Source organism: Desmodus rotundus, chromosome 4, assembly GCF_022682495.2.
Source record: "Desmodus rotundus isolate HL8 chromosome 4, HLdesRot8A.1, whole genome shotgun sequence".
In the NCBI taxonomy this organism is placed as follows: domain Eukaryota; kingdom Metazoa; phylum Chordata; class Mammalia; order Chiroptera; family Phyllostomidae; genus Desmodus; species Desmodus rotundus.
The window spans coordinates 137,853,846-137,877,700 of record NC_071390.1 but is presented as its reverse complement, the minus strand read 5'-3'; the positions used below and the strand labels follow the sequence as shown (position 1 = coordinate 137,877,700).

At 41.2% G+C, this 23,855-nt stretch overlaps 2 protein-coding genes across 3 annotated transcripts in view; one reads left to right on the top strand and one right to left on the bottom strand.

The window, feature by feature from the left end:
* Nucleotides 1-3,720: 3,720 nt before the first annotated feature.
* Nucleotides 3,721-13,537, top strand: C1QL3 (complement C1q like 3). Its single transcript, XM_024575811.4, has 2 exons — nt 3,721-5,348; nt 11,039-13,537. Exons 1-2 carry the CDS (start codon nt 4,761-4,763, stop codon nt 11,216-11,218), a joined length of 768 nt encoding a protein of 255 aa, XP_024431579.2. The 5' UTR covers nt 3,721-4,760; the 3' UTR covers nt 11,219-13,537.
* Nucleotides 13,538-13,671: 134 nt separating this feature from the next.
* Nucleotides 13,672-23,855, bottom strand: part of PTER (phosphotriesterase related) — a 58,594-nt gene continuing 48,410 nt past the window's right edge. The window contains exons 4-5 of one of the 2 annotated variants that reach the window (XM_045183648.3): nt 19,389-19,529; nt 13,672-14,729 (exon numbers count right to left, since the gene is read on the bottom strand). In XM_045183648.3, the coding sequence (XP_045039583.2) occupies nt 14,519-14,729; nt 19,389-19,529 (352 nt within the window). In that variant the 3' untranslated portion in view covers nt 13,672-14,518. The remainder of the gene's footprint in view (nt 14,730-19,388; nt 19,530-23,855) is intronic. The other variant, XM_045183640.3, reaches the window with a different exon arrangement.

Here is a 23,855-nt window from a genome sequence, read left to right as displayed (position 1 = left end):
TACCCCGCTGCCCAACAGCACACTGAAGACGAACGTTGACATCTCCTGGGCTCTCATGTGTGTTGTCACTGTAATAATGTGCCTTAACTCCATCACCACAGTGACCCTACGGTTCAGGCGTTAGCATTATTCCCACTTTATAGGAAAGGAAGTCAAGTCTCAGGGATATTAAGTAATTTTCATAGCTACTAAAGGATTCAAGTTCAGACCCATTTGATTCCAAAGCTGCATGTCATGATTCCATAACTCCAGGTAAACCATTTCTGGCTGGAAATCTACAATTCTCTAGTCAAAGGCAGTGTTGGTTCTGTAATATAATTTGGAGACCCAGAAATTAAAGAGCAATAACTGCGCCAGTCCCATTTTTATATTATTTGTCCGTTTATGTTATTTGTCTCTAGATATCCCTTGAGTTTGTTAATTACTTTTTCCTGGTATAAGAAATGCTATTTCTGTGTAAGTACTGCTGGATTTGTAAATAATTCTTGTGACTAAGTAATTGGGTGCCTAGGAAGAGCCCAGTGTAGACCTCTGCTGCCAGTGGGCGCTCGGCCAAGATTAATGGGTAGCCGTGCACATCTGTGTGGGAGTCATGTCCTCAGGATCCGCTCATCAGCTCTCTAAAGGAGACAGAAATGATGAAGGGAAGGTGGCAATCACAGCTTTGTCACCCAACCCAGATCCTGGGTCTTTGTATTTGACTTTATCATTTAAGGGTCCCAAAAGCCCAGGTACAGAAGGAATGAGAATATGGGGCCTGGTGTTTTCTTGAGAAATGACTAGGCAGAGCTGTGAAGAAAATTAGATTCCAAGGCCTACTTCCAAAATTAATATTGAATATGAGAGAGAATTTGGTTCTCCAATGAGGACTGAAGAAAATCAAATATTTTTTTTAATCGACACATTTTCTATTATTATATACATGTAAAGATGATGAGTAATATGCCATATCAGATGGTTTATTCAAACTGTCAGAATCAGGGCTGAAGCATGAGTAACTTTCCAGAGAACCTCCTGAGAAATTCGAGCGGTGGAAAGTAGCAGCACCCAGCCATAAATTTATCTACTACCCAGTCATCCCTGAAAATCTTGGGGGGGAGGAAGAGATTTCCCCCCAAAGTACATACATGGTGGGACATTTCTAGAGTGAAAGAAGGATACCAGTAATTTTAACCTCACCAAACAAAGCCAATTGTCCGTGCACTGCTTGGCTGTGTGCAGTTGAAAGACTGGGGTCAGCCTTGTGACCTGGGAGGTAATGTCTTCACTATGAGTGATGGCTACTGGGCACCTTTCCATATCTCAGCAGAACTTTGAGATGTTAGAACCCTCACTTGCAAAATCAAGCTTTGCTTTGGCATTAGAAAAAATGGAAAGATGAAAGCCTCAGTTCCTGGGACCAGCACCGTAGGTCTGGGGCTGGACTGGCCTGTGTTGATTCTGCCATGCGGAGGAAGGTGCCCAGGCATACCTTGGAAATACTGTGGGTTTGGTTTCTGGCCACCTCAATAAAGTGAGTATCATAATAAAGTGAGTCAAAACAATCTCATGGTTTCCCAATGCATATAAAAGTTATGTTTATACTATACGGTAGTCTATTAAGTCTGCCATAGCATTAGGTCTAAAAAACAGTGTACATACCTTCATTAAAACTGCTTTATTGCTAAAGCATGCTAACCATTATATAAGCCTTCGCGAGTCATCATGTTTTCACTGGTGATTGCTGAAAACCTTCAGTTGGTACAAAATGCGGTCTCTGTGAAGTGCAGTAAAATGAGGCATGCCGTACTCACATTGGAGGGCCCGACTCTGCGCCAAGCTCGGTGTCCCATCTCACCGTCTGCAAAGTGAGCAGGTGGAGACTGGCTTTCTAGGGTCCATTCCAACTCTACTATTTTATGTACCCTTGTCGGGTTTCTCTATGAGATGAGCATTCTTCAAAGAGGAACTCCATGTATCTTGAGATTTTCGATGAGGATTTGTTTATACAATTCTACATTTAGAAAACTCTGATTTTTTATCCCCCACTGAACTCTCTTTAGCAATAAAGAGGTCTTACGAAGTTTGATAATTTGGTGTTATCAGAGAAGAGTTTATTTCACTAACTCACTACTTTGTATTGCTGACACCACAGCTTTTGCCATTTTGTCCTTCAAAACAAAGGTGACTTTTGCAAAGCAACCCAGATGATATGTTAGGAAAATAGGTATTGTGTCCGGGACAGAACTTAACCATGTGTCTGCCGCTTAAACATATGAAAATAAGGTAACTCATATGAATATTCTGAAATATATAATTACGCCCAAGACATAGATACACATTTATAAATAATAAAAGTAAAAGGTTTGAGAAGTGGGAAGGAATGTTTCCCAGCAGTAGGAGTATCTCAGCAGCCCAGCCGAGAGACACTGTGGAGACCTGGGCCAGACTTAGCCCCACTGCCTGACACACGGTGTTGATTCTCCCAGGAAAGACCTGAAGGAGCCGCTGACATTTCTCATATAAAGATCAATGAATTTGTTTCCTCCTGCCTGCTCATTTGACCTTATTTAGTTTCGAAAGAAGGAAAGGAAGAATGAAACTAGTGGGGTGGGGTCAGGGTAGGTAGAAGGAACAGAGAAGGAGATGTCCACGCACGGGGGCCCACAGGCGAGACTGTCACCCAGATGTTACTGCTTTGTTCGCTTGCTGCAGTCTTATTTGTTCTTGCTTCTCATTTCTCATTCTTGCCCTGATGTGATAAGTCTCTGTCTTTCCAGCCATCATCCCTGTATTGACAAGCAAATGTCACCCATGTTTGATTGACACCCATTGCTCCTGAATGCAAAAGTATAATTTATGAATCAATTCTACTTGTTTATTTCAAGCCATTCTTGTGTGTGTTATGTATGTATTGGTGGGATAACTTGCCTAATATCTACTCTGAGGGCTTTCCATTAATATTATAAATCTAGGCTGTTACTTCTCCTGCTCTCCCAAAGTAAATGGGGCTCTTCTTTCTCATTGTTTTCTATTTTCCCCATCCCCCAGGGTACAGGCAGGAAATGTGCTAGGAGCTTATAGACCCTTTCCATAGCTTAGGAAAAGATCTTGCCCAGTACTTGGTAGATGCTGCTTGCTTTATCTTAAGACTTTTGACAAGCGATAATATATTATACATTTACCACCCTGAAGTAAATTAAATGTCAGGTCCAATGGCTGTGTCTCCTGAAAGGTTGCTATAATTGTAAGCCCATAAGTGGAGTATATATGTAGACATTCACCATTTGAAGCATTTGTAAAAAGAACCAACCCTCCCCCCTTTATGTGATGGGCATGTTCATCTAAAATCATTGAGAAATGTCCTTTGGCTTTTCAACACACCTTACTGTTCCCTGGGTAACAACTTATTTCATTTTAGAAGGGTGGTGAGCAAAACCGTGAGGTTAAAAAAAAAACCACATCTACCATCTGGAAAATTCTAAAGGGCCCTCGTTATGTCAAAAGTGGCATTTTGAAAAAAAAAAAAAAAAACACCTGAAGCACTGATTGTGGGTGAGCCTGTAGACAAATATTGTCAGCCAAGCCACACTCCTTTCAACCTTCTCTTCCGCCCTCCAACTGGGGCTGCTGGCAGTGGTGACACAGGGGGCTTAGGTGTGACCCTTGAGTTCTGAAGGCTATCGCACATCTGTCTCCACCCGCACCCCCCCCCCCCCGCCCCATGTCCAGTGAGAGCCCTGCCATCATCTGGGTTAGCAAGGGAATATTCAGAATCTCACTGTTCATCCATGTGCAGAAGGGGTGGGGGGAGCGAAAAAAAAAATCCCACATTGTCAGAGTAATGCCAAACTCTCCCTGAGTGGGATGAGCAGAGCAGATGCTGCAATGAGATGCCAAAGCGGCTCCCCTTCCTCTGTTCCTTGGGTGCCTATAAATTGCTCCGGCGCGCGTTTTCAGCCTCCTCTTCTGCTGGCAGGTGGTACCCAGGCTGAATTCTACGTTCAGTCACTCTCTCGCTCAGCTCCCGGCGGTGAGGCGCTCACCGCAGCTGCTCTTTAGCTTCTCTTTAGCTCCTCCGCTCCAGTCCCGAGCCTCGCCGAGCAACCGTGCCCGCCCCTCTGCGCACCGTGGGAGCGGCTGGCCCCAGCTAGCGCGCGCGGCGCGGGTCTTTGGGGGTGCCTGTCTGTAAGAGTTGTGGTTGTTGCAAAGGAGGACGGAAAAAAGGCAGGGGAAGGGTGAACAGAGCGAGCGAAAGAAGAGAAGAAGGAGGCAGAAAAAGGCAACTTCAGAGGGAAAGTTGGTGCGAACTGGCGCAGTCTGCAAAAACGGAAAAGTCGATCGCAGGCAGTGGCATAAAAGTGTGAGCGGGCCCCGGCGAGAGCGAAAGGCAGCGGCTGGCTCTGCCCTCCTAGTGGCGAGTGCCCTCCCGGAGCGTCGGCAGCCACAGGTGCGAAGGGGCTTGGAGGAGGCGAGAGGGCGCACTGCGCACCCCTCCCCCAGCCCCCACCCCCAGCTCGGGACTTCAGCTCAAGTCACTAGGCGTCCGAGCTCCCTCCCCAGCCGCAGCCTCAGCGGGGGGAGCAGGAGCAGCCTAGGAGCGGCCGGCGCCCGCCCGCTCAGGGGAGTTGGGGTTCGCAGGGGCTTGTTTTCGGCTCTGAAGAGGTCCCCGCCCAACCTTCAAAATTTTGTCCAAAAGCAGACAGGAGGATCGCCCCGCGCTGAGCCGGCTGGTGGGCAGCAGGAGGCGCCTGATCGCCGCCGGGGCGCTGGGGGTGGTGATGGTGCTGCTTCTGGTCATCCTCATCCCGGTGCTGGTGAGCTCGGCCGGCACGTCGGCGCACTACGAGATGCTAGGCACCTGCCGCATGGTCTGCGACCCCTACGGGGGCACCAAGGCACCCAGCACGGCCGCCACGCCCGACCGCGGCCTCATGCAGTCCCTGCCCACCTTCATCCAGGGCCCCAAAGGCGAGGCCGGCAGGCCCGGGAAGGCAGGCCCGCGTGGGCCCCCAGGTGAGCCTGGGCCACCGGGCCCCGTGGGCCCGCCGGGCGAGAAAGGCGAGCCCGGCCGCCAAGGCCTGCCGGGTCCGCCCGGGGCGCCCGGTCTGAACGCGGCCGGGGCCATCAGCGCGGCCACCTACAGCACGGTGCCCAAGATCGCCTTCTACGCTGGCCTCAAGCGGCAGCACGAAGGCTACGAGGTGCTCAAGTTCGACGACGTAGTCACCAACCTCGGTAACCACTACGATCCCACCACGGGCAAGTTCACCTGCTCTATCCCGGGCATCTACTTCTTCACCTACCACGTCCTGATGCGCGGTGGGGACGGCACCAGCATGTGGGCTGATCTCTGCAAAAACAACCAGGTGAGTGCGGGCCAGCAGCGGGGAGGGCGGGGAAGGAGTGCTGCAAGGTGCAGGCGAGAGGGAGGAGACCCCGGAAATGGGGTGGGAGTCCGCGGAGAAAGGGCGCTTCGGCTGGGGCTCTCTGGAGCAATGTGAGGGAGTACGCTATTCCACTCTGGGGATTTGGGGGTCCCAGGCCGAAGAGGGCTCCCAGCGGCCCCGAGAGGGCGGTTCCGAGCCCAGGACCTGCGCTCGGTGCTTACGCATTTGAGTGTGACCCTCGAGGGGCGGGAAGCCGGGAGCTCGGTTCCCTGAACAGCCTGTGTGCCGGGAAGTCCGGGAGCAGCAGTAAGTGACTCCGGCTGTGGGATTCTCAGCGCCGTAGGGTCGTTGCTCGCAGGCTTTGGCGGGAATGGAAGGGTTGGGGGAGTCCAGAATGAGCGTACCAGGGACACAAGCCCAAACCCGGGGCAGAAAGACGAGGGCCCAAGGGAGAAAGAAGTGTCCCGAAGGAGCAAGTTCAGCGTGTGTCAGACCGGGAAACTCTGGCGTAGTCTAGTTCCCGACACAAACTCCGGTTTAGTTTCCAGCCGAGGAGAAGAAGGGGGAGAGGTGATGAGTGCTGATAACGGAAGGGAAAGTTGCGATTCATGAGTTTACACTGTAAAACAAACTCCCTAACACAGAACCCAAACCCACTTTCTGGAGCTAGTGCTAGGACGCACAGGCAGGTGGAAAGGAGGGCAAGAGCCTAGTTCAGCCTGGGGCCATGAGCCTCACAGCCAGAAAGCCCCAGAGCACCTCTGTGTTGGTCCTTCCAACCCCAGCTTTCTAGTTCACGTAGGAAGCAGCCTTGTCCTTGACTGAGAAATAGTCTCAGATTAGCCCTGGACCAGGAAGACCTGAGCTGGTTGGCGATGCCACAAGGGCCACGTAGCTCCAATTTTATACGGGGCCGACTTTCCAGTTGGCTTGAGAAATTCGCAGTCATTGCAAAACCAAAGTGTGTCTTATCTCTTAGTCACAAGAGGAAAATAATAATTGTAGCTGCCTGAAAGTGTAATTAGACCCTCGCACATGCTGAATCAGTGGTTGCTGGAGGCAAGGCCTTGCAGCCTGCCTTCCGGACTGAGTTCTTGGGTTGTGACTTGGTGTATGAGGTGGTGCAGTGAACGGTCTGAGCCCCTGCCATGACCAACTTTGATTTCACAGAGTCCGTGAGACTTGGTGACTTGCCCCCTGAATTCAGACCTTTCTAGCTATAACCCAGGTTTCTATTAAGCATCATTGAAGCTGGGTTTCTTGCAAAAACCTAATTCAGTGTCAGAATTGTTCCAAAAACAAAAGAAAAATATCCTAAATGTATAAGAGATAGAAAGGACCAAAAAAAAAAAAAAATCCCATCCCTCCCCTTTCCTACCACCCCTCACCTCTAAAGGAATTTAGAAGTAAATTGCTTCAGGGACCATCAGGATTGTCAGGACTCTGTAGAACAAAAAGAGAAATAATGTCCACCAGGAGGCACTGAAAGGGCTGTTTATTATAGTTATCATGCACAAAAATAATAGTAAGGTAAATAAGAATTGTTTGCAGAGCAATAGGTAAATGGCTGTAAAAGGGCATGACTCACGTGCTGATATGGAGCCACAGTGTCACCCTTCCAAAAGGGTTCCCGGACAGCTCCTCCTCACAGCCAGGCCAGGCACCCTTTGTTTACAAATTAGCTGTCTTCTGACTCAAAGGTTAAGTCTGGAAATTACTATCATCCTGAAGAGGTTGTTTTTAGAGGTATTCATTAAAATGGAATAAAATTCAAGTTTCACTAGCCAATGTATAAAAGTGCTCACCTCTTTAAATATCTGGAAATTGCAATGACATGAAAAACCAGGGAACAAGATATTTAAATTACTTTAAACGTTGATATCTAGGCTGATGAGCCCAGGATGTTACACTGTACAAAAAAACCGTTCCACATAGGTATTCTATGTGCATTTTGTTTTTAAATTATTTCATTGTTTGGAGTGTGGTCTGCTTCTTTGTATCACCCTAGCGTGTACGTTCTTAAGGGGGAGGAAAAAAGCACAAGGCAAAACAGCTGACCTTAAGTGTATAAGGCTTTTCATCGGCGTCATTAACCTGCTGCTCTGTAAAAGTGTGCAACAAGTAATTCCGAAAATAAATATAGTAACAAACAATACACTTTGGAGTTCAGCATGGGCTATTTTGGAACATGGTTATTACGATATTACTTTTAAGGACGTTTATCTCTAGAATAAAACTATTTTGCAAAGTCTGGTCTGCACACAGTTGTAGATGAGAAATCTCTAATATCTTTATTAATATGGAATAAGTAGTTTACCTTGCTTTTCAATTATGCTCTTGTCTGATCACTTCATAGAATGGCAGTTTCCCGCTCTGAACTGACCTCATTTGTTTTCATAAAACAGTAGTTCAGAGACCCATGTTGGTGTCATGTTCTGTGGATTAAGTGGGTTAGAGAAACACGAAAATTGCACTAAAAGTGCAGTTCACTCTCGGATAGAGAAATGCCTCTGGACCGGTACCAGAAGAGAAACATTTTATTTATGCTTTGTGTTAATGCAAGATCACAGATGGAAACATCAAAGGCCAGTAAATTAACCTGATAAACCACTTAACCTTTTGTTTATGATTCCACAGAAGTACAATGAAAATGAAATTATGAGAACATCAGTAGCAATTAATTAAATTAGCAAATGTTACCATAAAGATTGTCTCTAATGATAAACCCTCACTAATATGATAATGCTAAAGCTACCCAACCCATTATATTCTCATAAACATGCCCACTTCTCATATTCCCAATGAAACCCTCAACCTAAATTTAACCTTACCATTTGCTGACAGCCCATGACCGTGCATATTAAAGGTAAAAATTGGACTCAAATAGCTTTACATAGAAACAGAAAATATTTTTGTTTCTATACTGTTAGCAGAAAACCTGAATAAAAATATTGCTATTTGAATGAAATCATTATGATACTACTGTAACAAGCTACTATGATAAAAAATTTAAACAGGCTCAAGATTAGAACTATAAAATAGTTAAAGACCAATTTTTGCTTTAACAATTTATTAGTTATGGCACCAATGAACAAAAGGTATATTGGGAACAGTGAATAGGTTGTGGGTTGATATTCATTTATTAGCGAGATCAATAAAATGTCATATTAATTATCTTTTTAGAGGCCATGAAACATGCACTAAAGATCAAGCTGAATCTAAATACTTAACTTATACCCTGAAAAGATGTTAGAGTACATTTAGGTGGAAATGGATATGGAGAGCTACAGAAAGGATGCATCATATTCCCAGGGAAAATGCTAAAATCAGTGTACATTTGGGAAGCTGAAAATAGCCTCCAGGGTGCATGCATTACCTTCCCAATAGTTTGATGGCTTAAAGGAGGAATTGTTGGAAGTCACTGAGCTAGAGACTAGAGCTTGAAGTTTTAAGTGCCCTCATACCTTTAGAGTATGATCAGGTGAGCAGGAATGCTGAGATCATGCAGAGTACCTTTGACCATGGCAGTTATTTAATTGGGAAAGTCTCACAGTACAGGACAGTTAGAATTTTAGAGGATCATTGTCATTAAAAAAGCAATCACACTGGCTTTTTTTTAACAAAGGAAGTGAAACCATAGGGTAACTTCCAGTCTGTGAGATCACACTTTTTTGTGGTTATCCCTACTGAATAAAAATGGTAAAAATCGCATGGGTTTATGGTTCTACCCTACAAACAAAAATTGCATTACAGTATTTTTAAGATTAGTGTCTCTGAATCACGTGATTTTAGTGACTCCTGGTTCCCAAATGCCTTGATATATGTAGAAAAGTGTTAAAGCACGGCGCCCATAGAACACGTAGTAAATGCCTAAACCAGTAGATAGAATGTGTCAGGTTGTCAATAATAGCTGAGAAGTATCCTATGGATGGATAATTAATGAATACATTACTAATATGGCTAATTACTATTTTGTGTTTTACTTTTTCTCACACTAAAAATCCACACATAAAAACGATCAGGTCATAATAGTGCTATCCTCCTTGTAGATTTTTTTCCCTGGGAATTAATGACTAGATGAAATTAATAAATCAAAGCACTCAACTCCTACAAACTTGTGATTAATACCTAGGAAATGTTATGACATTCAACTGTACTATCACTTAATGGTCAAAACAGACCACTCACTAAGCTGAGGTATCCATTTCAGCCAGTGCTTCCGAGCGCAGCTGCGTGGCATGTTGCTGTTAGCACACTAGTGCCAGTTAGCAAGGTGTTAAAGGATTCTAAATCCTGTAGGCCCTTTTCTCCTTTTGCTATATGAGATTCAGAAAGAAAATTTTAAAATACTACTTAAATTACTTTACAAGTTCAGCAGTGTCAAAGAGCCTTCTTTTTTTTAACATTTCAGCATTAATGTGAGAACATATCACATAAAAATTTAATTTGAAAACCTATCATTTACATTTTGAAAGTCATGCATGGAAATTCTTGACTTATGTCTCATTTCCCTCATTTTACCAAGTGATAAAATCTCATATATTATACCCCAAGTCGTGCATTATTATATAGTGCAGGTTTACAAAACCACTAAATCACTTGCTGTGTTTTTCAGGGAAATATCATTATACTGGAATAGAAACAAGCCACAAAGTAGATGTTTTACTGAAATAAATCAAATACAAGCCTGTCTATTGAAAAATTTTTTTCCAAGGCAGTATTGAAATCTAGCTAAGTGGACATGAAGCCCAATTTGAGTTAGGATGTGACAGAATGTCCATGTTACTTGATATGATAGGGCAATTTGACTGTTTGCAAATGTCTGTCAACTCACTAATGAGATCGCAGAGTAGATTCATAAGCAAGCTCCATCTTCAAAGCAAACCACACATTTAATGAGATCATTCAAAAATCCTAGCAATTTGAAAGACTTCAAATCATGGAAATTTAGTTCCTTTATAATTTTAGATGTTGAAATGTATTTATTTGCAGACATCATAATTAAGTGATAAAAAGGTACAAATAGAAAAAAAAAAAAACCCTGAAAAGTTGGGTGATATAGCCACAGATGTTTAAATGAGTTAAACTTCTGGTGAAGGGGGCTTTACTTGAATTAAATTTTGAAAGCCCCAAATCAAATGGCTTTCTTCCTTTTTTCTTCCTATATAGTAGAGTTAGAGTAGTGGTATTTCTCTGAGTTGTCGCCTACTGTGAACCTCAGTGTTCTAATAATTGTGAGGACCAGCTGAAGTCTGGACTGAATTTCTGTGCTCCTCAACAGCTGGTTACAATATTGTTATTTGGATAAATTAAAATGCAAGATGTTACTGTATTATTTCCACTTCAAGAAGTGATTAGACACTGAGATTCCAAGATTTAGAAAAAGTAGTGATTTAGGAAGAGAATAAATTGGCCTGTATTTTTTACTAAATGTAGTAAGGAAAGACTGCTAGCATAACTCTCACACACAAACAGTTTTCTCCATTTCATTCCTCCTTTCCAATACTGTGGCTGAAATGATGGCTAAAATATCCTCATAAAGCTCCAAAGGCCAAGGTGGAGATTTCTGTGTCAATTCTGTGCTATGGCAGCACATCGCTTGTAAACGGCCTAAAGGAAACCTCGAAGATCCACTTTGACAAATTCTAACTTTTGTCTGTCTCACATAGGTGCGTGCTAGTGCGATCGCCCAGGATGCTGATCAGAATTACGACTATGCCAGTAACAGTGTGGTCCTTCATTTGGAGCCAGGGGACGAAGTCTACATCAAATTAGATGGTGGGAAAGCCCATGGAGGAAACAACAACAAATACAGCACATTTTCTGGATTTATCATTTATGCTGACTGATAATGTAGAAACTGAGCTTACCGTTCTGAGTTTGGACACTGGATTCGTATGGCTAACGTCAGTGAATCAAGGATCCCAGGGGAATGCCAGTCGTGGGGCCCCTCAGATGTATTTCAGTGGGGGATTCAAATGCTACCTGACTCACATCTGTATTCTCAGAAACATTATGTAAAAAAAAATATTAAAAGCAAGATAAGCAGATGTGTGATCCACTACCGCCAAAGCAAATACTCCTTATTGTTAGTGTCCATGTTAATGAAGTCCTATATAGATAACAAATTTTTATAGAAAAATCTAAGACACGAATTATTTCTTCAATATATATGATACTTTGGTGTACCGTGATCCTGCTGCTCTTACCCATGTCAGCTTTGGTTCTTGTGAGTGTACCTGCTTATTATGATTCTCGGAGCCCATTCCTAGTGTGGGGAGGAATGATTTCACCCTGCAGGAGAAGGTCTAATTGAAACAATGCTGCTTGTCCCCAAAGAAATTGTTTGCCTTGTACTCTTGTGAACTTTAGAGCTAGACCTGGGAATGATTCAACTTCAAGCCTTAACCTGGAATTTTCTGGATTTGAGCAAATTCCCAAGCCTATGGTCATTTTCCCATTTTCCTTTTCTTATGAGTTTTTTTCTCTTTTCTGGTGATAGTCTTTAAAAATAGAGATTGAAATTGTATCATAGGTTGACCCTATAAGTGTGAAAATGTGTAATATGTATGGTATTAGAAAATCCTCTAAGTGTCCATTTTGTCAATAGAGTGTGTTTAGATTTACTAGGAAAGTCAGAGAAATGTATTCTTCGGTGTTCAATCAGACTGAGGTTTTTGCCTTCTTTGGGACAAAAGATTATTCATAACCCAATACACAAAACTTTAATTTGAGCTACTGCATGCATCACCAAGGGGACGCTAAGGAAGGCCTTCAAATAGTTACTGTAAGTCGTGGCCTGAGGTTATTTCAAAGAGAACAATTTCACATATAACCGGTATAACAACAGAGTGTATATATTTTATAGAAATACCTGCCACATACGTGTGTGTATGTATCTACATATGTACACACACACACACACATATAGACAAATATATGTATCTATGGCTTTAGACCATAGGCACAGTGGCTGGTATAACCTCAAATTTTTAATTAAAAAAATATATTGTATGCACACACACACAAACATATAAATTATCTTACTTATTTTGGAGGGAAATATATTTTCGATGACAAAAATATATGGAAAAGCAAAATAATTTAAATGACTTCTGTTTTAAGAGTTACCCAGAAAACTGAATTGTATGAGGTCCTATGCATCACATGTCTGTAAATTAAGCCTATGGCTGCTCTATTGTCCCCTGCCAATCAATACTTTCCCCTGCGTTCTGTGGCAGACTGTTAACATTAGGATTGTTGAAACAAAGTGGCTCTCCTTTGTAGTGTTTATGAACTATATGCATTTGAATTATCAATTTTTTTTTTCTCAGGTGGATTGAAGCTGACAGTAAAGTAGATTTCGAAAGTGGTGCAAATCCTTTCTCTCTATTTGAAACACACTGCCAAAAGCCATCTCTTTAAAACTAAGAAAAAGATCAACAATGCGTGTTGATAGATCCTAACTATCAGACGACTCCCACTGTTACAATGAAAAATCTGTTCCCCTCTCGGCTGCCTTTGAAGGCTCATTAACAAGTAGACTTCAAAAACAGAAATTTAAAAATCTACTTGTTTTTCTGATAAAGGACATTTGCATTTTTTTCATTTAAAGGAATTAATTTGTTCTTCTGGTTCTTTCCTCTTGGGTACTTTATGTTCTAACATAGAAAACTTGATCATCTTTGATCCACAGAAATATCTTTTATTTAGCAAACCTCACCTTTCCCAAAGAGTTGTGCATGGTGTTCCCATCTGAAGGTGCTGTGTGCTTGGTTTAAATGCCTTAGTCTGAGTAACTGTCATGGTTATATGATTTAAAACACTTAGCCCACTCTTCAAGAATAATGACTAATTCTATCTGGCCTTCCTAATATATAAGATAACTTATAAAAGAGTTGCAATGGATTTTATTTCAATTTAATAATATATACTTATTAAAGAGGAACTGGCAACAGGGTTTGGGGAATTCTTTTTCTTCTTCTTTTTTTTTTTTAGGTAACAGATAGCATACTGAGGATTCAACCAGAAGATTAATTTATAAACACTGCACATCAACTAAGAGTTTTTAAAAAGGCTTTATTTACATAATTCATCAGGGCTGGGAACCTTTTAGAGAGTAGGCTGTAGAATCAGACTGTCATTTCTAGTAGACCTGACCTTTTCTTCAGATAAATAAGCATTATTTTCTCTATTTAGGCCCAAGGAAAACAAAGAAAAGGTAAAGGAAATACATACATACATATATATATATATATATATATATATATATATATATATATATACACACACACACACACACACACACATATATGTATATATATGGCAAACATTTTTTTGCATTATACATTATTAATTACTTAAATTGTGGCCTTTGTTATTATAAATGTAATGATTCATTAAACTATATTATGTAATATATTCTGACTTTTATGATTGAATTTTTATAATTCAATATTATTTTATGACTTCATGCCCCCTTATACAAATTTTTCAAAACATAACAAAATTTATAGCAAAACTGTATGCCAGAAAGCCATAGGCAACACAATTGATTTATTATAAATATATATAGATAGGTGGACAGCACATAATTAACCTTCCACAATATTTTTACCATTGTAAATTGGTAATTGTCTCACAGTATCTATTGGAAAAAATCTCAGAATTCAACTTCCCTTGCTGAAGAAGCTATTTTAAAGTGCCATATCATTCATTAAGCATTAATTAAAGAACAGCAGGATAATTAGTTGGATCATCAATATTACAAGAAACATTGGACTGCTCCAGAAGAGGGTGATTTAACTAAAAACATTTTAAATTCTCAAGTAGGGCAGCTGATAAATTAAGAAAACAAAACAAAACTTCACTAAAGGAATTCAAACTGTAAGTCATTGTTTGGAAGTTGGCACTTCTGTGTTTATTTTGCTAAAGCCAAGCAGTAGGGCTGCACGAGGCACAATGGCTCCCCAAAGGTGCAGACGTGAGAGCCAGTTTCTGGGAAGGCAAAATGCTTCCAATTCTTATAAAAAGGAAATGACCCATCAGTACTCCTATGTAGCTCTGATTAATTAATACCTCACACCGGGTTTGGAATCACTGAATGTTCTCTGTAAGCTTTATGTTCAAGGTGTGAATTGGGAACCATCCTACTTGAAAGTTAGCCATCGCCGAGGGTTGTCTATCAGTATCTTATCAAGTGCATTCTCAGCCATACCTCTAAGCAACATTTTAGGGACAACGTTGGTGAGTATGTGAGAATAGCCGTGACCTCCGTATTTCATCAGCCGGTGCTTTGTGTGTATGTCATGTGCCATCAGAATTCGATCTCCGTAGCCCTCATCCACCAGAAGACGTACCCTGTGAAAAAATGGTAACTCATTATATGGCATTGGTCCCACGTTTAAAGCACATTTTTGGGGTGCTTTAAACTTTTTCACTTAAAACCTATCATGCTTGTTGTAGAGATCCTGCCTTCCGCCGTGGCATGTTTACTGGGAGACCCTTAATAAACACTGTGTGGGGACGGTACGGATACTGCTGCACTTGGGTGGGAACATGATCCTCATGCTATGAACACCGAAACTTCTAGGCGGTGGTATTTATGACAATGCCTGACAATACTGCATTAAAGATGGCTCCTGATGAGAGATGGCAGTTTGAATGAATGGCCACTTTAGCATTTTACTAAATAACTTGGGTCTGCGTTAGTAGCCAGTCCCCACTGTAAAAATGCCTCTCTTAGTGGGCCCGCTCTTCAGATCTCAGTCTCTGTCCTTTTATTTCCGAGCAAATAACATCAATGTCTATTTGTGATTAAAATAGGGAAACAAAAGGAATCTTCATACGAATAAAACATTCTGAGAGTAGAATCAGTTGGTGTGGCAGTGAAGGGCATATGATATAGCTAGAGAGTCATTCTGAGAAGGTCAGCAATGGTACGTCTGTGGTTTGAGCATTTGTCCCTTTGAAGTCCATGGGAATTTTGACTTAGTCTTGGAGCACTGGGTGAAGTTGACCAGTGAAGATTTACTCTACTTTCCTTCCCTTTCGTCAGATTGCCATAAATAATAAGCTGTTCCTTTAAATTTATAGTCAGTCAGCTAAAGCAGGGCTTCCTGGCTATTGTCTAAATATCTAATCCTCTTTGCTTTGTTAAATGCTGTCATCTGCAGTGTAAGTCACCTCCTGACAGCCACCATCTGTGTGTCTCTGGACTCTGGGCAGTGTCTGCAGTGACTTTCATAGGTCTCAGATGACAAGAGATGCAACTTGGAGATAGTGGCTCTTTTCTGGCATTTGCTATATGGTCTCATCAGTCTCTAGATTCCCCAATGGATCTAGGTTTTCTTTTTGTTTCAGTAACATTTCTTGGCATTCTAGTGCAGCGATTTTCAACCATTGTGCTGCAGCACACTGATGCAAGAATTTTTAAAACCTGACCTCTTTTCCCTTAGATCAGTGGTCCCCAACATTTTTAGCACCAGGGACCGGTTTTTTGGAAATGGAGCTCAGCAGATAATGTGAGCAATAGGGAGCAGGATGAAGCTTCACTCGCTCATCTGTCCTCACTGACCGATACAGGTCTGTGGCCCAGGGGTCGGGGACCCCTGCCTTAGACTGTCAAATAAAAAAATGACAACAGCCAACACAACAATAGCTGTCTGGTGTGAATGAATCAAAATTATATCTATTTTTTTTGTCAGATCAGCAAAGAATACAATACATTTTTTGGTGTGCCACAGAATTTTAGTAATTATTTTATGTGTGCCATGAGATGAAAAAGGTCAAAAATCACTGTTTTGGTGCACGAGTCATATTAACTAATAACTATAGTAAGCAAAACGTGGGGCACTACGTGGAAAACTCAAGTACAAAGCCCTGCCCTCTGAGAATATACATTTTAAAATAAATTAACCCTGGCCAAGTAGTTCAGTTGGTTAGAGTATCACCCCAATATGCCAAGGTTGCGGGTTCAATCCCGAGTCAGGGCACATGTAAGAATCAACCGATGAATGCATAAATAAGTGGAACAACAAATCTCTCACTCTTCCTTACTCTCTCTAAAAATGAATAAAAATAAAAATAAAATCAATCAATAAATAAATTACAATTGAAGATTAGATCTTTTGTTTGCAGATCAAAGGGAGCCCACTTGGACACGTTGTTTGGGACCCTGCCTTCAGGTTATGCGTCCCCATCATGGATGTCCTACAAGTACATGGAACGCTCGTGGTGCCACCATGTACATTTTAAAGCATTCTTTGCCTCTTTAAAATCTGTGCAATGTTCAAAAGTTCTCAAGGTACTTATGGAAAAAGCTCTCAAGGAATTATCTAAGAGAGTATTGATTATTTAGAAAAAAGAAAAATTTGACAGAAATAATACACAATACTGAAACTTAGTGTGACGAACCTTGATCCACAACTGAAAAGGAGTATCGTATCACAAGAAATTTTTTTAGGGTATACTTCCCCCCTTATATTTTCTGAGCATTTCCCCACATTTTTGTTCCTTTTCTTTGAGAAAGAAAAAAGTGGTATCATTATTACAGAGGCATATTGTACGGATAAACAAATTCCTGTAAGAGGCCTTGTGTGATACCTTGAAACGCAGCCTTACTGAATTGAGAAGTAGTAAGGTAAGAACATAATGGATAAGATACACATTTGAAAATGGGAACCCTTAGAACTCATTAAGTCAAGATTCTGGAGACTGTTTATCTCATGAGAAAGATAATGTTATGGCACTAGAAACATAATTACATCCCATCAAGAAAACTGCCCGGTCACTGCTAAAATGAGATCACCTCTCACGCTGTGCATTGCATGGAAGAACAGTAGTTCTAGAGATGCTGCCAGAAGGAATGAACAACTACAGATGAGAAGACAAAAATCACAGTAATTATAGAAATACAAATGAGTTAGTGTTTTGCAAACAAATATTAGAGAGAGACTACAAAGTGTGAAAAGGCAGAGATATAATAAGATTTGAGAAATGGAGCACAAGATTGGAAACAGGTGTTAGACGCAGAATTTCTGGTGCTGAAAGCCAGAGGTAGGCAGAAGCGTGCTTCTCCGTCTTGCATTTCGGAGCTTTGTGACTGCTAAGGCTCAGAAGAGGCCTGCAAATGAATGGTGAAAATCAAGAGCCCAGGAGTTGGGGGCAAGGGTACTGGAGCACACATACAAATTTCATTCAGGAATGATGTGGGCTGTGCTTGAGTCAGTGACCCAGTACGTGGTTTTAATTTAAGGAACATTAAGTATACATACGTACACATATACATAGAGATGAGTGTCTGTGTGTGTTCATCCATCTAGAATGTTTACATTAGCGCAATAAAAGCTGACCAAATTAAGTTCTTGTTCTTCATTTAATAGCTGAAATTCAGGAGCTAAGAAGGCATACTGGGAGAGCTGGCCATCATTCTTCCCCCCGTCTCCTTCATAGATTCTCTCTGCAGATCCCTGTCTCTTATTCCAGAAGGTCTAGGAAACTCATGGGAGGCAAAGGGGTGCAAAAGATGCACCTCACTGCCACAAGGGAGGCAGGTCCCAGGAGCTAACTTCCTATTTCCAACATGAATTGTAAAATATGAGTTGACAATATTCATCAAGAAATCATGGTTTTGAGATTATGAAAGATGGTAAAGACCTAGCGTACCACCCCATGTTAAATTCCAGACAATATTCACCTCTGACTATGGCACAAGCTAGTAGGGCCCTAGAGACACCTGTTTGCCAGTCCTGAATGATGCTCCCAGGCCAGTAAATTAAAAATGTAAAACAAAATAAACCTTCCCTTGATCCTGCCTTGTCTTCTAGCTTTAGCCCCACAGCTCTGCTTCCATTTACTACTGAACTTCTTGAAAGAATAACCTCCACATCTGCTCTCTTACTCACCTCCTTCTCATTCTTCAAGCCTTTGCTACCAAGACTGCACTTACTAAATGTGAAATGAGAACCTTCTGACTAAAATCCAACGGATACTTTTCAGTCTTTATTTCAATTGATAGCTGCCACCTACTACACGTGTGCAAGCCCTTCTGCCTTCAGTGTCCTTCCCCACCAGCTTCCAAAATAACGTGTTTTCCTGATATTCTTATCACTTTGAAAACTTCTCAACCTGTCCTGAGTGCCTGTTCCTGAGTCTGTCCCTTAATCGTGTGTGTTGCCCAGGGCTCTGTCCCCATTCTCTTCTCTGAGTGGTCTTATCCGTTCCCAACTATCACATACAAACCGATAGTGTCTATATTTATGTTTCAGTTCAAACTTCTAGCCTGAGCTTCACACTCTCACCCAAGGGCCCCACTGGATAGCAACGCTTAGATATTCCCGAGCCAAAGCCCTCCTTTTCAATCTCAAATCTATTTCTTCTTCCAGGTTCCCTACGTGCTGCATTCATCATCCATATCACCATGTAACCAAGATAAACCAGGTAGCCGTTCATCCTCGACTCCAAAATTTCCCACTTGGCGGCACAGAATGACTTTCACAGTTACTTGCTTTCATCGCATATTAGACAATTGTGAAAAGTTAGAGTTTGTGTGATGTTTGGTCTTTAGACATTATACTTACAGAATTTAAGTTCCAGTCAACACTTTAGTGAATACTTTTAATAAAGCATTTCAAAGATACATTGTATATGTTATTACTTGAGCATGTTCAACCTGAGGAAGAAACATCTCCCTTCATGGGAGATAAAAAGAGGAAAACATGGTTTGTTCTCTTACTGTCATGATGGGCGGAGTGTTATTTATGTTTCTTTCTTGTCAGCTGCCCATCTGTACTGAACTTCTAAGGCTCTGCTAAGCTTCTGCCTACTTAGGGTGACTCATTCTCTTCTTGCAATAATATATAGAGATTTTCTCCCTGAAACAGCATTGATATATTTTTCTCTGCAATTCTCTGGTTCCTCCGGCTTCCTGTTTTCTGAATCTTTGCTAATACCTACCCAGATATGAAAATCAAAAGGGCTGGTAAAAGGGAGCACTCTAAGAGATTTAATCATATTTACCTTCTAATTCTTTTATTATCATCGGGCATGTCAATATCTGGGTTGAATTGGTAATGAAGGAGTTCAGTACCAAAGAGATCATATTCCAAGTAACAGCCAAGTTGAGCAAACTCCAGTAGTTCCTTCTTATCAAGTATAGTCCTAGAGAAAATAAGACAGACATATTGTTGTTATCAAGAGCCTATTTTCTACGTAGAGTAAAAGTTTTACGCATATTATGTATTGGAACATAGGTTAAGTAAAGTAGCAGAGCTTTTGAATCGGCTCTTATGATGTGACTGTAAAATAGTAAGTTCACATTGTTACCAGAACGAAGAGAATTCACCCTTCTAAAAGGGACTTTCCCCTTTTAAAGTACTTGGAAACGATGCACATTTTAATTCCATTGCCAATACTCAAAAACAGTGTTGTAATTCTCCTACAGAATTGTCTTCAGAATAAGATCCGTGTGTGTTTGAAAATCCCTAGTGGGAGAACTGTGGACTGTGGAAACCATGAAAGGAAATCTGGCATCAGGTGCCGTGAGCCCGGTGAGTAAATCAAACCTTGGTAAACCTTGAAACTAAGGTAAAATAATGGGGTCAGTTTCTTATGAAGATCATGACATGGTTCTAAAATTAATTTCAAAGCTTATGTGGCCCTGGCTGGGTGTCTCAGCTGGTTGGAGCATTGTTCTGTACACCAAGGAGTCGTGGGTTTCATCCCTGGTCAGGCACATAAAGGAGGCCACTGATCAGTGTTTCCCTCTCACATCGCTGTTTCTCTCTCTCTCCCCCACCTTCCTCTCTCTCTAAAATCAATGAAAACATATCCTCAGGTACAGGTTAAAAAAAATCTATGTGAATATCACTGCAACTTTTTAAAAAGGGGCAATACTATATATATTTATGTTGTGGTGTGCTTATTTTTAAATACAATTTATAATTTTATGCAGATTTTTGTGAATATCTTCTCATTCAATACATATCTTAGTAAGATATTACTGCTTTATGTTGCAAGACTATGCAAATGAGTGGGAAGGGAGAAAAATGTACAGTAAACAGTGCAGAGGAGTGGAGTCTGGAGCAAGAATAGATGATCTCAAGAAATTCACATTATAACAAGTAAAAAGGGATGCATTAAGTTAGACCCAAAAATACCATGATAGAAATTCAAACACATAGAGAAATGAGAGAGAAAGAGAGAAAGAGAAGAAAGAAAGAGAGAAAGAAAGAGAGAAAGAAAGAAAGAAAGAAAGAAAGAAAGAAAGAAAGAAAGAAAGAAAGAAAGAAAGAAAATACCTTCTACCAAAAGACAATGAATATGGAAAAAAATGAGAGGGAAAATACACCCCATTAGACATTGTGTAAAGATAATTACAGACCTAGAAAAAGGATGATTGCTTGGGATCCAAGACTGGCCTGGAGAAGAGTTGGAATGTCAGACCATCATTGTGTCAGTAGGCTTTGATCTACTCTAATACATACTATTACTTTAGCGACTCCAGTATGCAAGGATTAAAGCACTATTATATGTCTATAAATCTCCTTCTAAGAGGTCAGAAGTATTTTCGAAGCCTTTCTTCCTTGCAAACTATAGGAGGACCAATCAAGCCTCAGTGTGTCACGAGAGCAGGAGGTTTCTGCTGCGCAGAGATGCTGAGATGCTTTCTGGGAGCTCACTATTGACTTTCACTCTAAGCAATCACATTGGAGCCGCCTCCTCTTTGTCTTACTCACCAGTTTAGAGTAACTTAGAGTTCACAGTGTTGTTTTAGACAGGGAGGCTAAAATATCTTCCTTTCATACTTTAAAATGTGCATTAGTTCTGTGCTATTTTCTATTAATACCACTCCTTTTCCCTCTTACCATGGAGACCATCTTTTGCTTCCAAAATTACTGGGCTAAAAGAGTATGTGTTTTGGTGGAGTAAACATATTCTGTTCCCCCCCTGCCCAGAAGAACCATGTCTAAAAACAAAGTGTACACAATTAAAATACCATAAGGGGAAGAGATAAGTTTAGTATTTTTCCTTTTTAGTCAATTCACTCAGTTTAATTACCAACATGGACAAGTTACTGGGGTGGGGAGGGATTGGGGGAGAGGTCGTTTGGAGTCAGGAAGGAGGATGGAAGTACCAATAACAGGTTGGGTCAGACTCTGATTTCTACTCCTAATAGCTTTTTCCTTCTATTGGCATAATGCCTTGAGAGTAAGTTTTCTAAAGTTTAAGTGGTATATCGAGAAATATATTCATTGAAAAGTCCATAGTAAATAACAAGCCATAGAAAAGTCTTTAGTCTTAGATGCAATTGAAAACTAAAATAAAGTTGATTATCATCATCATCATAGCTAAGAGTTAGAAGAACTTACTGTGTCTAGCATTGTGCAAAGTGCTTTATATTTATTATCTCATTCAATATCCTCCACAATCCTATCAGGTCTCAATTTTACAGATGAGAAGACTGGGACTTGAGATATTAAATATTCAAGGTGATATGCTAAAGTATAAATTCACTTCAAGGCTAGAATCTACTCTCTTAACTATCGCACTTGCTCTATGAATTCTCCTATGGCTGAGCATTCTGTACTCAAAGAACATTTTCCAAAATCGCATTGACTGTGCACATCGTGTGTTTTAATTTTTACTTTGAAATTTAAATCCTCCCCACAGTGCCCTCAAACTGTACTTGAAAATGGAGAATCCATCATCAAGGGGGGATTATTTACTATTATCAATAAACCTTCCAAAGTAAGAAAGGATTACTTTTTGGAGGTACTTAATTCCTAGTTCAGAGAGTAACTGCATATGACAGACAGGACTTGACCACTGCAGTTACTTCAGATGCTTTGAATGACAAGGTCCAAGGAGTAGGAAGTATACTAATCATGACCACTGCTGACTTTCATTCGAGGAGCCTGATATTGCTCTAAGCCTCTTGTGAGTATTAAAGGCCACATATTAAGGGCCCATCTTTCTCCTGAAGTCCAGACCTTTGTGTCTGATTGTCTGCTTGTCATACCCATTCGGATGTCTAATAGACATCTCAAGTTTAACATGTCTCGAACTAAACCCCTGGTCTGCCATCCTGAACTAGCTGCTCTAACACCCTTCCCTATCTCAGTTGATGGCAACTCTATCCACCCAGTTGCTCAGGCCAAAACCTTGTGATTATCCTTGACTGCCTTGTCCACATCCAGCCCATTAGGGTAGACTTTTGGCTCAACTTTCAAAATATGACCAGAATCCAGACAGGTCACCACCTCCCTGCGACCCTCCTATTCCAATCCCATCATCTCTTGCAGGATCTCTGCAATAGATTCTCACCTGCTCTCTTCAGTTCTACCTTGTTCTACCACAGTCTATTCAAATACAGCAACCAAAGTCTATCTTCACACCTAAGTCAGCTCAGGTCTCTCCTCCACTCAGAAGCCACCGGTGGCTTGCCATTGCCCTCAGAGAAAAAGCCAGGGCCTTTCAGTGGCCGTGAGGCCCTGCATGATCTCTCTGGATGTGGTCTTACAACAGCCTCATCCAAGAGAAGAACGGGGAACGGAAGTATCCCGATCTCCAGATGTCAATTTATGTAAATGCTACTTATATTATCAGCATTGCCTGAAGAATATCACCATAGGTAGAGATACCTTTCTAGAAAAAGACTAACATGTTCAATTAGATTCATATAAACATGTAAGCTGCAAGAATAACCCCTGGGGATTATTATCCTATAGGGCAGCATATAGAAAAGAGTGGGACTTTGAAGGAAATGGCCCCATGGTAAAACACTTAAAATTTTACAGCCATGTGTAGGGGAGATTTCCTCAGAAGAGAAGCAATTATGCTGATGTTTTGGACATTAGGAAAATGCAGTTAAAAAAGGAGGCAGACAAATTTCCTGTCATTAAAAATCCAATACATACAAGCCCATATATGTAAATATATAAATAATTTTTACTGACATTTAATGATAAGACACCCTCTGGATAACTGAACATTAGTGTGTAGAAATTAAGAAAATAATTCATTTAAATTCTCCTTACTGAGGTTCAAAACCCACAGTGTTGGGGTGGGGGGTGGATAGTGTCAGTGATCATGCATATTTTTCATAGGAAAAGTCCTGAAAAACCCCAGAATTTAGAATTATATGATAATGAGGGATAGAAGGGGAGAAGTAGGTAAAACAAGATTAATAAACACTTAATCATCATCAGGTACTCAAAACAGCCCAGTCTCATTTAATCTTTATAAACACTATACGAGGAAGGCATGATGGTCCCATTTTATAGATGAGGAAACTAAGTCTCAGAAAAGTTAAGTAACTCAGGAGGGTGAATAAATCCAGATTGCCTTCCAAAGCCATGGTCCTAGGCCACACTGCCCCTTCTGTGATGAGCACATCCGCCCATCCATGGCAGGTCCTTCCTTCTCACCAGCACTCACCTGTGGAGAATCCCACCCCATCACAAAGATGACTCAGAGCATCCCACA

What these genes read in the sequence shown, in the direction of transcription:
- C1QL3 (XM_024575811.4), top strand. Translation starts at nt 4,761, where the DNA reads ATGGTGCTGCTTCTGGTCATCCTCATCCCGGTGCTGGTGAGCTCGGCC. An exon ending in ATCTCTGCAAAAACAACCAG is followed by an intron (nt 5,349 to 11,038) that starts GTGAGTGCGGGC and finishes TGTCTCACATAG; the next exon opens with GTGCGTGCTAGTGCGATCGC.